This window comes from Sminthopsis crassicaudata, chromosome 1 (genome assembly GCF_048593235.1).
Source record: "Sminthopsis crassicaudata isolate SCR6 chromosome 1, ASM4859323v1, whole genome shotgun sequence".
NCBI lineage: Eukaryota > Metazoa > Chordata > Mammalia > Dasyuromorphia > Dasyuridae > Sminthopsis > Sminthopsis crassicaudata.
Window position 1 is genome coordinate 334,344,491 of NC_133617.1, and position 15,830 is coordinate 334,360,320.

Sequence of the window (15,830 nt, forward strand, 5' to 3'; positions counted from 1 at the left end):
GGGCTCCAGGCCCAAACCAGCTACGGTAAATAATAAGGCAAAAGCCTTTTGACATATGAAATGGACAAATAAAGAGGATTGTAAATCTAACCAATTACAACTGGGATTGTAAATCTGCCCAATTGTTATTATAATTCTGATTATAAATCAGCCCAATGCTAACCTTGAAGGGAGAGATAAGAAACTAACAGTACAAAGCTCACTCCTATTTCTGTATTTGGTGTCTCATGCATGAGGCACATCCACTTCTCATATTGAAATTATTTTTCAGGCTATTTAGCCAGGAAACCAAAAACTGCTGACATCAGTTCTTGGTTTCTAAGAGAATAACCAGGAAAAGCACAAATTTCTCCTTGATGTTTGTTCTGGGCAGAGAGGGAAGCTGTCTGCACCTCAAACAAGTGTCCTTGCTGAATATCATTCCCTTGCCACAGCTAAGTACATTTTTTGCTAAGTTTTATTTTTTGGAGGGGATAAACCTCAAACTGAAAATAATAAGGACTTTTTTCAACCCTGGCCTGTAATATAAATATATCAAGCAATGACTAACATCTCCTTTATAACTTGCAAACTGATTTTTGAAGAAAATTCTAAATAGTTTTATGTGTTTTGAGCACACAGGAAAGTCTGGAATTAATGAGTATAATATGCCATAGAATTAAATGGCTGAACTAGGAATATTAAATGATAACATATAACTCTTTAAGGTTTGCATGAATTAGTCATGTTATTGGCCTGGATTCTTCCCATCCTGACCAAGCAGGAAGTATGCAGAAGCCACTTCAACCCAACCTTACTCCTAATCAGCAAGGAATTTATGGCCCATTCTGTGTATAACTATGTTCACTCCTCAAGAGCAGCTTGGCCCATTCAACACACCATATTAGTGTCAGTTTTAGTGCAAAAGATACCCTACTGATTTTAAATCAAATGTATCCAGAACTTCCTAACCCAAGTGAGCCCAGCCATCCCTAGCAACATGGATTAGAAGCACACACTACAAGTGTGGCGGCATTACTGTTTGTGACCCTTAGGACAACTGAAATAGTATTCTTCTCATTTTAAAGATAAGGAAATAAGGCCCATAGGAGTAAAATGAAAAGCAAAGCCTTACCTGCCTGTGCGGCTGTAATTAGTGCTGTGTTCCCCTCATTGTCCTGCCAGTTTACATCAATATGAGGGCACTCTGCTAAGGCTACTACGATATCCACAAATCCTTGGTAGCAGGCAATAATAAGGCCAGTCTATAAATAAAAAGACAGAATTGAGTCACGTGGCAGATTGTTGGTACAAAAATCAATAACATTGAAGAGTTAATATCAGCACATATAAAACTTGCAGATTAGGTAAAATGATTATAGAGACACAGAAAATTAAGTGCAAAAGTTCTATATAAAAAAAAAATAAAGTAGCTATAGCAAAATTCCCAACAAGTCTTATTCAACTTGATAATTAAGTCTCTGGATGATGAAAACAAGTATTATCATAGGCAGTCTCTGGATTCTCAAAAAGATGAGCCAAGTAGATTTTTATCTTAACATGTAAAATTCTAGAAGTTTGCTTGTACAACTTTTGAGGATGCTGGTGATATATAGTATATAAATAAATATATTCAGTTAGGGAAAGGTACATTAGTAAAAAAAAATGAATTTGGTTTGGAACCATCAGTTCCTTAAAACTATTCAGTTGTGTTCTAGGAAAAGTAGAAAGATCTTGTTTAATCAAGTTTGTTCGACAATCTCTAATAACTCCCAAACACCTCTAGGACAGAAATACTAATTTGGCATTTATAGCCCTTCACAAACTGTTTCCAGTCTACCTTTCTAATATCTTATTATCTTTTACCTTGTCTCCTTTTAAGTATTCTACATTTCAATCAAACCTATTCTTCCTAGTCTATAACAATGCTCCTCCCTGCCTCCTTACTTTGGCCACTCAGAATCTCAGACCCCTTGGGAGCTCAATCTCACTGCATCAAGTAAAAGGGCTTTGGAATTCTCCCATGTACTACCAGGCCTCCTCCAAAAGCCTAATTTACCTTCTATGGGTAAATTAGAAAAGGAAGCTTTTTGAGATAGCTGTGGAAAGGCTGGCGGCTTCTGTCTCCTGTCTTAGACCCTCCTTCATATTTCAAATATCCCTCACTTTTCTGTCTCTTCCATTTTCCTTTTAACTACTTTCACTTAGTGACTTTATCAGATTTAATTACCATCTCTATGCTGATGATTGCCAAATCTACACATTCTGTGCCAAAATCTCTCTGCTGACTTCCAATTGCCTTTCAGATATTTAAGAAAGGAATGTTCAGTTGACACCTTAAATACTTATGCCCATATTTCTTTGCATGCAATCTCCCCAATTAGATTTGTAAATGTAAGTTCCTTAAGGATGTGTATTGTCTTTAACTTTAAAAAAAAAATACGTAGCACTTAGCACATAATAAGCACTTAATAAACACTTAATGGTTGATTTGAGGATATTTTATTTCACAAAGTACAGATCTTGACAAATATTTAATAAATCAACCAATAATTAATCAAAAAGGATTTATCAAGTAACTACTATGTGCCAAGCAGCGCTGCTTTGTGTTAATGATACATATAAAAATAGATGACACAACTGTTCTCTGTAAGGAGCTTATGGTCCAATAAGGGAGACAAAAGAGCATGTAATACACTACACAAAGATAATTAGTTACTGGCAAAGACAAGAAGGTTGCTGGATAGATGCAAAGACTCTGGAACACTCCTTAGCCAAATGAGAAAACAAAACCAACTCTACACCTGCTACAATGATGAATCCCACAAAATATACCAAAACTGAAAGGAACAAGGCTATTTTTAAGTCATTAATTGTTACGATTCTTCTTCCACAGGAAATTTGTGGAAAGTTGTGGCTGCATGTGCTTCCTTGACTCAACAGAATAAATATAGCCATTTCCATAAATTATGAATCATCATAAGTCAGATCCATAAATAAAAACTGAAATTGAGGTTTTAAGAGATCAGCTATATCTTTTATTTATTACACCACATGTATGACCAACAGTACTAAGCCCAGGGGAAAAAAATACACAAGGGCAATGAATAGGAAGCCTTTTTGGTCAAGAAGTGGAAGGGACTGAGGAGTCCTGGCTAACACACTGGTCCAAGAGAGACCACTCATTCATAAAACTGCATGAAGGATATCAAAGTGGGCTGGGTGATCCACAGCTCCTCCTTGCCTTTTGTGCATGAGGTTATTACACACAAGGAGACCAAGAGAGAAGCCTGGATCTGATCCTACTAAGTTTAATAGTTTCCTTTTTTGTCAAGCAAGCATATATTAAGTGCCTCCTAATTGTCAGGTACTTTTTAGACTCTGGAATTCTAAAGAATAATAAAAAAAAAAAGCAAAGGAAAAAATTATCCCTGGTCTCAAGGACATCTATTTCAACCTCTTCATTTGACAAATGAGGAAAGTGAGGATCAAGGAGGCAAGCTAAAAATCCAGGTCCTCTGGCTCCACAGTCAATTTTCCACAATTTCACTATACTACCATACTGCCTCCCAAATAATGCCCGTTAGGCAACAATAAGACTGAGCAGAATACTCTACAGCCGCGCTTCAGGTGAACTTATGAAGACATAACTATTTTTCATGCATGTAAGCGTATAAAATTGCTATGTAAGAGATTATATATATTTGTTGTTGCCCAACTGTTTCAGTCATGACCAATTCTTTAAAATGTGATTTGGGTTTTTTGGCAAAGATACTAAAGTAATTTGTCATTTCCTTCTCCAGTTCATTTTATTAAAAAGCAAACTGTGGCAAATAGGGTTAAGTGACTTGCCCAGAGTGCCCAGTTATCTTCCTTACTTCAAGCCTTGTACTCTACCATGGTACCTCTATAATAGGTGCTCTTTATATAACATATAACAATTATTTAACAATTAAATAGTAACTGTGAATTGGAAGTATAGTGATCCTCCATATTTATATCTGCATATATGCTCTCGAGACAAATTAGCAATTTGAACTCTCTGAAAAACAGCCCTGATTTTAGTGATTATGTTTTTTTCTAATCACTATGGAAGAGAAACAGCAACCCAAGACCTGCCAGAAGCAGACATTCCTAGCAAAAGAAAAAACAAACCTAAAATAGCAAATCTGACTTGATAATGATATTGCACTGCAAAAATAAAGTACAATCATGTTCCATATACTCTATTTAAGACCATAACATTTAATAAAACATTTCATAGACAAATGATTAAACAAGAAAAATGTGTACTGATCATCTGAAATCTATATTCATGCTAACTCAGTTTTTGATACTCAATGTCCCAATTTTCTCAGTACTTCTTTTCTAACTGGAGGGCCGGAGCTGGCACAATCAACTCCTCCCAAAGCATTTCTTTATAAAGGCCTCTGAATTTCACAACTTTCCAGATGACTCTCCCTACTCCATCTGTAGTTCTATTTGGTTTTGACTTCTGGGAATATCATAAACCTGCTCCAGGTTATTCCTCTCCACTAGTCTCCCACTCCTTTGTCCCTCTTTTCAGCTTCTTGTAGGTTGTCTTCCCTCATTAGATTGAAAATCCTTGAAAATATGAGACTGGTTTTCTTTTCCCAATGAAAGTCCAGCACATAGAACTATGCCTGGAACACAGTAGATGTTTTATTGAATTGTTTATAATTATAATTGATGGTCATACAACCTATGATGATCAGAAAGAAATTATAAAGGAGAGAAAAGGACCCACATGTGCCAAAATGTTTGTAGCAGCTCTTTTTGTGATAGCAAAGAATTAGAAAATGCCCATCAAATGGGAAATGGCTGAATAACTATGAAAGTATGAATAAGTATGAAAGTTATGGAATATTATTGTTCTATAAAAATTGATGAACAAGCCTGGAAAAGAAAGGCCCGGAAAGATTTTCACTACTGAGCAAAACAAGCAGAAGTAGGAATTCATTACACAGTAACAGCAAGATTGTGCCATGATCAAATATGAAAGCTTAGTTTCTTCTTAGCAGTTACTAAACTGCTAAGATCACTGAATCAAGGCAATCCCAATAAAAAAAATGCCATATTAATACATGCTTTCTTCATTTTCCCCCTATTTTTCTTCTTTAGTCATGGTTTTTCCCTTTGTTTTGATTTTTCTCTTCCAACATGATACATGAAGAAAGGTGTAATTTAAAAGTTAATATACATGTTAAATAAAATACATGTGTGGGGTTAGTATGATGATGTTCAAGGCTAAAGAGGTTATTGATTTCTGGTTTAAGAATCTAACTCTAGATGCATTCTATTAGGATCCAGCATGAATTAAAGCTATAGTTTCCAGAAGAATGATTTTGTGATCCCACAGTATCTTGGTTTGTCTGGAGTTCTTTGATAAGTTCTGTCACAGTTTAGGAAAGACTAAAAAGCTGAAGCATACCTCATAATAGGACAAACTGAAGGAAAATTTATCTGGAAAATGAATTAGGGAAGCTATGTTAGCAGCCTTTAACTTTTTGAAGGTACTGCATCTTGGAAAAGGAGTTAGAACAATGGCTGTCATTTATAAAAAGACAGATAAGTTCAATATGAGTAAACACTTTCTAAGAATTACAGCTGATCAGAAATGAATGGGCTACTTCAGAACATATTGATTTCCCCATTTTTGGAAGTGCTCAATTAGACTCTCAAGGCTAGAAGGGAGAGGAAACATGTTGGATGACAGAATCATTATTTTAAAAGACCATAACTGTCTAAAGTGTACAGATGAATCCAAAATTAGGATTTGGGTTTTGTTTCTTCCTCCCCCCCAATAACAACAACAACAACAACAACAACAACAACTTTGCATGTACAAAATTAGTGATATGTAAATCAATACCAGTCCATGTAAAAAATATGGGGTTTTGAGCAGAGCAGAAATTCAATTACATTAACATAATGGCCTGGTAGCCCAGAAAAGCTAATGCTATCTAAAGCTCAATTAAGAAAAATGAAATATTTAATAACTACTCTCCAGCTTTCCAGTTCCTTTTTCTGTGTAAGGTCACATACTGTCTTTTTTTGCCTGTATTTGTAACCCAGAACTTATTAGCATAATGCCTGGCAACACAGTAAGCAGTTAATAAATGCTTGTTGCCTTGCCAATGAACACAACTGAAGGATGTTGAAAAAGGAATTCTTATAATTAGAGGATCCTGGATATCCTTCAAATGTAACCTTCTTCGATAATTTAGAAGAAAAAATATTTATAAAATAAGGCATATTTTAAAATGATGCAGCTTTTAAAAAAAAACATTATAATATGTGTATATTTAAGTTACTCAGATTTGTGAGTTGGGAAATGTTTCTCAGTTATTTGAGAGACTCATTTAAACTTTGGGTCAACTGTATGTGCCAAAATTTTTGTGGCAGCCCTTTTTGTAGTGGATAGAAACTGGAAAATGAATGGATGCCCATCAATTGGAGAATGGTTGGGTAAATTCTGGTATATGAATGTTATGGAATATTATTGTTCTGTAAGAAATGACCAACAGGAGAAATACAGAGAGGCCTGGAGAGACTTACATCAACTGATCCTGAGTGAAATGAGCAAGACTAGGAGATCATTATATACTTCAACAATGATACTGTATGAGGATGTATTCTGATGGAAGTGGATATCTTCCACATAGAGAAGATCTAATTCAGTTCCAGTTGATCAGTGATGGGCAGAATCAGCTACACCCAGAGAAGGAACACTGGGAAATGAGTGTAAACTGTTTGCACTATTGTCTTTCTTCCCAGGTTATTTTTACCTTCCGAATCCAATTCTTACTGTGCAATAAGAAATTCGGTTTTGCGCACATATATTGTATCTAGGATATACTGTAACACATTTAACATGTATGGGATTGCCTGTCATCTAGGGGAGGGGGTAGAGGAAGGGAGGGGAAAATTCGGAACAGAAGTGAGTACAAGGGGTCATGTTGTAAAAAAAAAATTACCCATGCATATGTACTGTCAAAAATTATAATTATAAAATTAATTTTTAAAAAATTTTAAAAAATAAATAAAATTTGGGTCAAAGGCAAAGAATACAAGAAGATTATTCAGGTCAATAATCTCAAGGGAATAATATGCTTTTGAGCTACAAACAACTCTTAGGCATTTAAAAAAATTAAAATCTATGATGTTCATAAATGAGATACAGACCAATCTTTCAGAACCAAAACCTGCTGCAAAGTAATTTATTCATTTATAAGCAGTATTTAATTATAATAGATAGCTGAAATAGCACTTAGATTTTTAAAAGGTCTGCTGTCTTCAAGGCAAATTCTAAAGGGCAACATCATTCTACGAAGAGTAACTTGCCATTTCTAGCTGTAACTGTAAAAAAAAATCAGCATGCATATATATATATATATAATGTATATCCATGCCTGTGAATAATTTTTTCTTTTTATTTGTTCATAAAATTTTCTGACATTATCCCCTAATCATCTCCATTTATCTCCAATATATCAAATAAGGGGAAGTAAAGTCCATAGAGAAAGTCAACTTATACATTGCAAAGCAAGGTCAAAGAACAAAGTTAGTTCTCTAGTTTCATTTCAACCTCAGTTTTCCTTTAAGTAAAATGGGGATAATATAACCTACCTTGCAGGATTGTTTTGAGCATCAGAGATTTATGAAATGCTTAGTACAGTGCCTGGCACATAGTAAGTACTATACATAAATGTTAGTTATTGTTTCTATCCTCTAGATTAGAAAGATTGACCCAAACCACTTCGTACAGCTGAAATCCGAAATTTAGGTTGAAATAGAGGGTAGCAATTGAGCATCTAAAGATTAAGAATCCTCTAGTTTCCAAAAGGAATATTAAAACATCACAAGTCATCTTGTCCATGTATCAAAAAAACAACAAAATAAGAATGGATGAAGCCATGAGGCTAATCATTCAAATAAGAATACTACTTGCTGAGCCACTACACATATTTTCTTACTGGATAAATTAATTCAGTAAGGATAGTGTATTCCTCTAAGTTTGAGGATGGCAGAACCCAGGCCACATAAACAGATTTGGACACTGCTTCAGTGTTACACATATTCGTAAACTGAGGTTTCACCTGAGAAAATGCTGTTACTGAAGAGTGCCAAGGTCCAGAGCTCCTAGTCTAGCATGACTCCCAAATTGCTCTGACTTTTACACCTATCAATATTACATTTTCAAGAAACTGCTCTTCCTGACATTTAGATCCAATTTGACATGTACTGCCTTAGAGGGTATCTCCTATCATCAGCCCTCAAATTTTAGGATGGTATCTTATCTATACTTATATGTAACTATGAATATGAGAATAGGCAACCATAAATAAATCAAGAATTTAAAATACAGTAATAATGTTCTTCCATCCCTTTCTATGATACAAAGAGACCAGTTTTGGTGAATCACTGGTTTTCAACATCTTCCCCCCCCAAAAAAAAAAAAAAAAAAACTTAGCTTGTTTGATTCCCTAATAAGGAGAAAAATTTAACCTATTTTCCATGTCTTCAAATAAAGACATAAGATTTTTTTCCCCTAAATTCCAACCTAAGATGAAAATGTAAAGGTTAAACTTCACATTTTTTTTTTCTTTTTCCTCTCATTACTCTGTATTATTGACATACTCTAAAATCCAAAATACCTTAACATGCAAATGACCTATCCTTCCCTATGGGACAAGAGATGAAACCTGAGACTCTGAGCCAATCTAAAGAATTACAAAGGTTTTGGACAAAAAAACATACCCCTATTCCTAAATCTAGTCTTAAAAACTGAATTAGAACCTTTATTAAACCCTATCTTTTTTTTTCTTTTTCTTTTTCCTTTTTTCTTTTTTTTTTCCCTGAGGCTGGGGTTAAGTGATTTGCCCAGGGTCACACAGCTAGGAAGTGTTAAGTGTCTGAGACCACATTTGAACTCGGGTCCTCCTGAATTCAAGGCTGGTGCTGTATCTACTCCGCCACCTAGCTGCCCCCTAAACCCCACTATCTATTGGATTATCCTCCATTCCTTCCATGAACAGATTGGTAAGGGGGAGGGAAAAAAACCCTGATTCATTCAATTACAAATGACCAAGTGCTCACAGAGATTAAACCTTTTTAGAGAAATAGAATTTTTTTTTAATTAAAGCTCTTTATTTACAAAACATATGCATGGGTAACTTTCAATACATAACTATTTTTCAGATTCCATATTTGTTAACAAACTTTATTATTAGTATTATTATATAGTATTATTACTATATTGTGGGGGTTTTTTTATTAATTTTATAATTACAATCCTTCTTGACAGTACATATGCATGAGTAAATTTTTTTTTTTACAATATTATCCCTTGTATTCATTTTTCCAAATTTTCCCCTCCCTCCCCATCCCCTCCCCCAGATGACAGGCAATCCCATACATATTAAATGTGCTATAGTATAACCTAGATACATATATTCTGTTCTTGATCTGAATTATTTAAAGGCATTATTTATGATTAACTGATCTTACAAATCATCTTACTACACCTTACAAACCATCTCAGGTATTCCTGAGTTCCAGTGACAATGGATTCCTTGCCATTTCTTACACAAGATATTCAGACAACCTCCAATTAATCCAGCTTATCTCATTTATGTATAGTCATTTACATTAAAACATGACCAACCTGCTTAAAGGCAGAAACTGTTTTGTTTTTCTTTTGCATCTCCAAGTGTTAGAGCAATGGCAGGAACATAGTAAAGGCTTAATATATGCTATTGATCCAATGAATTAATCGTCCCCTCCTCCTGGATTTCTTTTCTCAGATGACTTCCTGAGTCTTTTCTCTTCTGGTTTTCTTGACTACCAGCCTGACTACACATTCAGACTCCTTTGCTGAAATGATCATCATGTCTTACAATAAATGTGGGGGTCAGTGAAAACTGTATTATACTTATATTCCTTATATTCTTCCTCAGTGACCTCACTATCTCCCATGAATTTTTCATCTCTAATCAGTACAGAGGGCTGCAAAAATCTTAATACTGCTTTAAACTATTAAGAGGCCTTGGGACCCCCATATAATCAGCTACAAATCTATAATATCATCAACTGCTTCTAAACAATTACATCTAGACTCCTTGGAAACAAATTCAACATGTTCAAAACAATTCATTACTTTCCATCCTTTATCCTAACTTCCCTATTTCTGATAAGGGTACCCCAATTCTTCTCACTGAGGTTTAGAACAGAGTTATGACTGATCCCCACCAATCTTGAACTCACTACCAACTCCTAAAATTTACTGCTTATCCATCAATACTATTCCTTTTTACCTCCAGGAGAAAAAAAAGAAATGATAATGAAACACTTATCAGGTTGGATTTCTTAAGTGTTCATTAAGTTTTTGTTTTTAGTTTTTGCTTTTAAAAAAAAAAACCTTCTAAGGGATGACTTTCTGGGAGAAGGAAGAACGGGGAAGGGAAAAGGGTATAGAGAAAATTTTAGGGAATGTCAAAACAAAAGATACCAAAACAAATCTATTTTTAAATATACTGTCTGAATTGAGTCTATAAAGGATAACTGCTTTTATTGCTACCCTCATTTCCAGAGAGAATATTACAACTGGTTAAGAAAAATCTCATAAAAAATAAAACTCAATCTGTCCATTTTGCTAATAAAACACATTCCCTATAGTACATTCAAGAGCTTTTATGTATTCAGATTTTTCAATGACTCAATGATTATATTTTCAGTTCATTCCCCAGGAAAATAATTCATGGATGGGATAACATTTCAAGTTTAAACATGTTCAACCTTTCCTTCACTTAATTTTATCCCATTACCCATAGTCATCAACTTGAGATGGCATAAAATGAAAAATAATTAATAACATTTCCCAGAGCCATTGCAAAATTGTGACAGTCAAGCAGCTGGTATGGGGGAGTTAGGAAAGATAAGTAACCATAAATGACTTAGGAGAGAAAGGGCTTAATATGTCAGTACCAAAAAATGGAAACTAGAACCTCACTGTTAATATCATCTGTAAATATTCTACAGAATAACTATTTAAGGCATTTGTTAGATGCCTTCAGATTACAACATTATCTATGCTAATAATGAAAAAGATCTTCATCTGTTATTCTTGTTTAGTCAAGTAAGTGTGAACTACATGGAATCCCAGAGCCAAAATTAACTAATTTGGACCCAAGGCAAGGCACAACAAATACCTGATATTTTGATTACCTGAAACTGGAAAGCTTCTACACAAGAGAGAATTAATGCATCCAGGTTAAGAAAGCTAAGTGTAATCAAAGGGGGAAAAGAGGCTTATTTCAAATTTCTCCATAAGGATTTATATCCAATATATGTAAACAATTTACAGAGATATAAAATACCAAAAGTCATAAAATACCCAGCAGAAGTAGTCAAAAGTATCAAATATATACCCTAATAATATAGTTCATTCAAAACAATAACACTTTACCATTTATTGTTTATTTGAAATGACTGCAATAGAGTTTTCATAACAAATTAGTCTATTTTCTTCCTATTAAAATCAACTTTTATGAGATTGGTTAAAATACTATGGGAAAAGGGGGGAGGAAATGGTCCCTTTTTGTGACATTAAATTGGACTGAGGAAATGAATCAAGTATTGCGTCATATAATAAATCAAGAATTTCTTTCATGACTGTTTGTTCTGGTGGTAAACAAGAGAGATTAACATACCCATGAGATAAAGCAGAAGTATTTGATTTCAAAATCCAAACTTATTCCTAGGCTAAAGAAAAAAAACTTATCTTATTACATTAGAAAATAAACTGAAGACACAATGCACGTCAGTGTATAACTAATCATTGTATTAGGTTCAGTGAAAAAAAATCTTTCTATCTTTGAACAAAACATGTCACTAGCAACTAGGTAAACAAACAGAAGTAGGCAAAACATTATTAGCTCGTTTCTTATAACTGAGAATTTTCCTCCTGAAAATTATACAGACTATGTAAACATGAAACATTATTTCAACTATGCTAAATAAAATGTCCAGTCAATTAAATAAAATAAATAGTCTACTGGCCAATTTTTAAACCACTGTCATTCTGTGGAATGGACTGAACATATGAATGTGATCATTATTCTAGATACACCAAAACACTGCATTTCTTATATCAATTAAAAATGTGATCCATACTGCTACATAACATTTTATTTATATACACATGCACAAATTTCATATGAAATTTTAAAGTCAGTACTTCTCAAACTTTATATTCTTAAGTTTTTATTTATATTATACCTATCAAAATTTACAAATTGGGGAATTTAAAATTAGTAAATTTTAAAATATCACTCAAAATAACAACTTCATTACATGTTAAAATAATATTTATTAAAAATATCAATTCTCATTTAATATTTAAGAACATGCTTTAAAAATATTTAACAAAGTTCACATGAAAATCTATCTGGTGTTAGCATGCTTTTTATTTTATTTCATTTTAGTACATCTATGGACTATTCAATTTTCTGAAGTTGCTAATTTTTGTTTTGTCAATTTGAATAATTTGTGGATATTTATTCATTTGCATTTTATAACAAATTCTATTGGCATATATCTAGATCTAATATATTCTGGTAATTATACTTCTCTTTATTGTGATCATCTTTTGCTAATTTGGGTTTCCACCTTAAAAATATATCAGCAAAAATTTTTAAATAAAATAACTATTCTCCAAAACACAAAATTTTAAATATCTCTTAATAAAGGAGAGCTGGATTTTTTTTAAATCTGCATTGGTTTTACTTTCTCACTCAACTGAATACCTTTGGACTCCTTCATAAATGTTTCTAAAGACTGTTGATTGGAGACTAAGAACTAACTTGTACCCCAAACCTTCACTTAATGAAGACTTCCAGACTAATCCATCTTTACATTTTTTAATCAGTTGCAATTAGTTGGAACTTCATCATCCCTCCCCAAACCTTTCTACACTAGCCCTCCCCAGTTTCCTGTTATATGTTATTTTCCCCTATTAAACAGAAAGCTCTTTGAAGGCAGAAACTGTTTTTTTTTTTAGTATTTGTATCCCCAGATCATCAGCAGAGTGCCTGGCAAATAGCAGGTGCTTAATAAATGTTTATTGCCATTGAAGCAAATGAAGAAAATCAGCTCCATGTGGATAGATAGTTGGAAAGGCAAGATTTTAGTAAGCAAATAAAGTGTTAGTATTAACTTAGTTTTGACCTCATTGACCACCTGAAATGCCAAGAGCAAAAAAAAAAAAGTGCAAAATTTAGATGATGAATTATAAAATTAAAAATGATGTCTGATCATTTTTTTGTACATGTGCTTTCTTGAAGTTTCACACCTCTATGTCTTAACAGTTTCACATAAGGTCACTATCATCGATTCTGACCAAACTTGTGGCTATTTGCTACATTGAAAAAAAATTTTTGTACTATTCTATAATATTGAAATTACCTGATAATTCTCTATATGCAAATTTTTTCCAGCCCTTTTGAGAAATTATGGGAGACAGAAAAATAATCAATATTTTTCAAATAAAATTATATTAAATAAGTGCATTTACATCCAAATAGTTAAAGGCAAATACAATACTAAAGAAAGAAGCTAGTAGTAAATAAGATTCCAAAGAACACACTCAAAAGTCTAAACTCTAGAGGAAGTTTAATGATTTCTAAACCAATCATTCCAAATACTTAACGCACTTTTACATTAACAGTAATCAGGGTTGATACTACTAATTCGTAGGCAGATAAAAATATCATTGAGATCATGTTTTACTATGAAGCAACATGGCAGAATAGGATGCTGAGTTCAGGAGTGAGGAAGACCCAGTGATGTTCAAATCCTGCCTCAACACAAATTAAGTTACTTAAATCTTTCTGAGAGTCAGTCATTTTAGATGTAATTTTTTTCTTTTTTTTTATTATAACTTTTTATTGACAGAACATATACATGGGTAATTTTTACAACATTATCCTTTGCACTCACTTCTGTTCCGACTTTTCCCTTCCCTCCCTCCACCCCCTCCCCTAGATGGCAGACAGTCCCATACATGTTAAATGTGTTGTAGTATATCTTAGATACAATATATTTGTGCAGAACCGAACAGTTCTCTTGTTGCACAGGAAGAATTGGATTCAGAAGGTAAAAATAATCTGAGAAGAAAAACAAGAACACAAACAGTTCACATTCATTTCCCATTGTTCCTTCTGTGGGTGTAGCTCATTCTATCACTAATCAATTGGAACTGAATTAAATCTTCTCTTTGTTGAAGATATCCAGAATATCTAATATCAGAATACATCCTCATACAGTATTGTTGTTGAAGTGTACAATGATCTCCTAGTTCTGCTCATTTCACTCAGCATCAGTTGATGTAAGTCTCTCCAAGCCTCTCTGTTGACCTCCTGTTGGTCATTTCTTACAGAACAATAATATCCCATAACATTCATATACCATAATTTACCCAACCATTCTCCAATTGATGGGCATCCATTCATTTTCCAGTTTCTAGCCACTACAAAAAGGGCTGCCATAAACATTTCAGCACATACAGGTTCCTTTCCCTTCTTTAGTATTTCTTTGGGATATAAGCCCAGTAGTAGCACTGCTGGGTCAAAGGGTATGCACATTTTGATAACTTTTTGGGCATAATTCCAGATTGCTCTCCAGAATGGTTGGATTCTTTCACAACTCCACCAACTGGGACATCAGTGTCCCAGTTTTCCCACATCCCCTCCAACATTCGTCATTATTTTTATTTTTGCATTTCTCTGATCAGTAGTGATTTGGAACATTCTTTCATGAGTAGAAATAGTTTCAATTTCATCATCTGAACATTGTCTGTTCATATCCTTTGACCATTTATCAATTGGAGAATGGCTTGGTTTCTTGGTATGTAAAGTCAATTCTCTACATATTTTGAAAATGAGGCCTTTATAACAAATGTCAATCATTTTCTGATCTAAACTTGAAATTTCTTTGTAGACTAGGTAGTTTCAGTGATCATCTCTCAACTGTTATTTTTACTCAATTATTTTTACATTTACCTTTTGTTGTAGAGAGAAAATTGGTATGAGAGCTCATAGAAAATTAACAGGATCATAGACTGACAGCGCTAGCTTAGTTTTTTTGAGTATGTTCTGGTTACCCCTGAAAATCCCCAAGACTCTTTCAGTAGATCAAAATTATTTTCCTAATAATGCTACACTTTCATTTCTAATATGGAAAATATTAATAAGACATAATCCACATGTACACACACAAATAAAATTTTAAGAAAACAAAAATTAGAAACTATTTTCTATGCCATGTTAATCTTCTTGTTTAAGCATAAAGATGGCATTTTGATACTTCAATGCAGACGTTGGCTAACTAATGTCTTTTCCAATGGCTAATTAATGGTTTTTTTCCCCAATAGATCCTACCTTTTGTCTTATTCTGTGAGCTGAGGACATCAAGCTGTCTTTATGTGTCCTATGTGGCTGCCCTCGTTAAATTCCTGATAACTACCTTGAGTTTATAAATCAACTTTACAGCTACAAAACTATTTCTTTTTACTATTCACAAAGAAATCTATTAGAGAATCTTTCTAAATTTAAAAGTTTAAACAATCTTCTTCCAGAATTAAAAACTCAAAAGATGCCACAATTCAATAGCCACTTTGAAATTCAGCAAGGAAAAAATTCTAACCCTGAGCTAAAGAAGAGAAGTTATTGTGCTTTTAAACATCAAGGAAACATTTAAGAAATGTCTCTAAAAGTAAAGATATCAATTCTGATGGAAGAGGCCCTCTTCAACAATGAGATGAACCAAATCAA

General features: G+C 33.5%; 1 protein-coding gene across 1 annotated transcript in view; it reads right to left on the reverse strand.

Moving 5' to 3' along the window:
* Window positions 1–15,830, reverse strand: part of ANKRD33B (ankyrin repeat domain 33B) — a 102,268-nt gene that overhangs the window by 35,751 nt on the left and 50,687 nt on the right. The window contains exon 2 of the mRNA XM_074279124.1: window positions 1,115–1,244. Coding sequence (XP_074135225.1) covers window positions 1,115–1,244 — 130 coding nt within the window. The remainder of the gene's footprint in view (window positions 1–1,114; window positions 1,245–15,830) is intronic.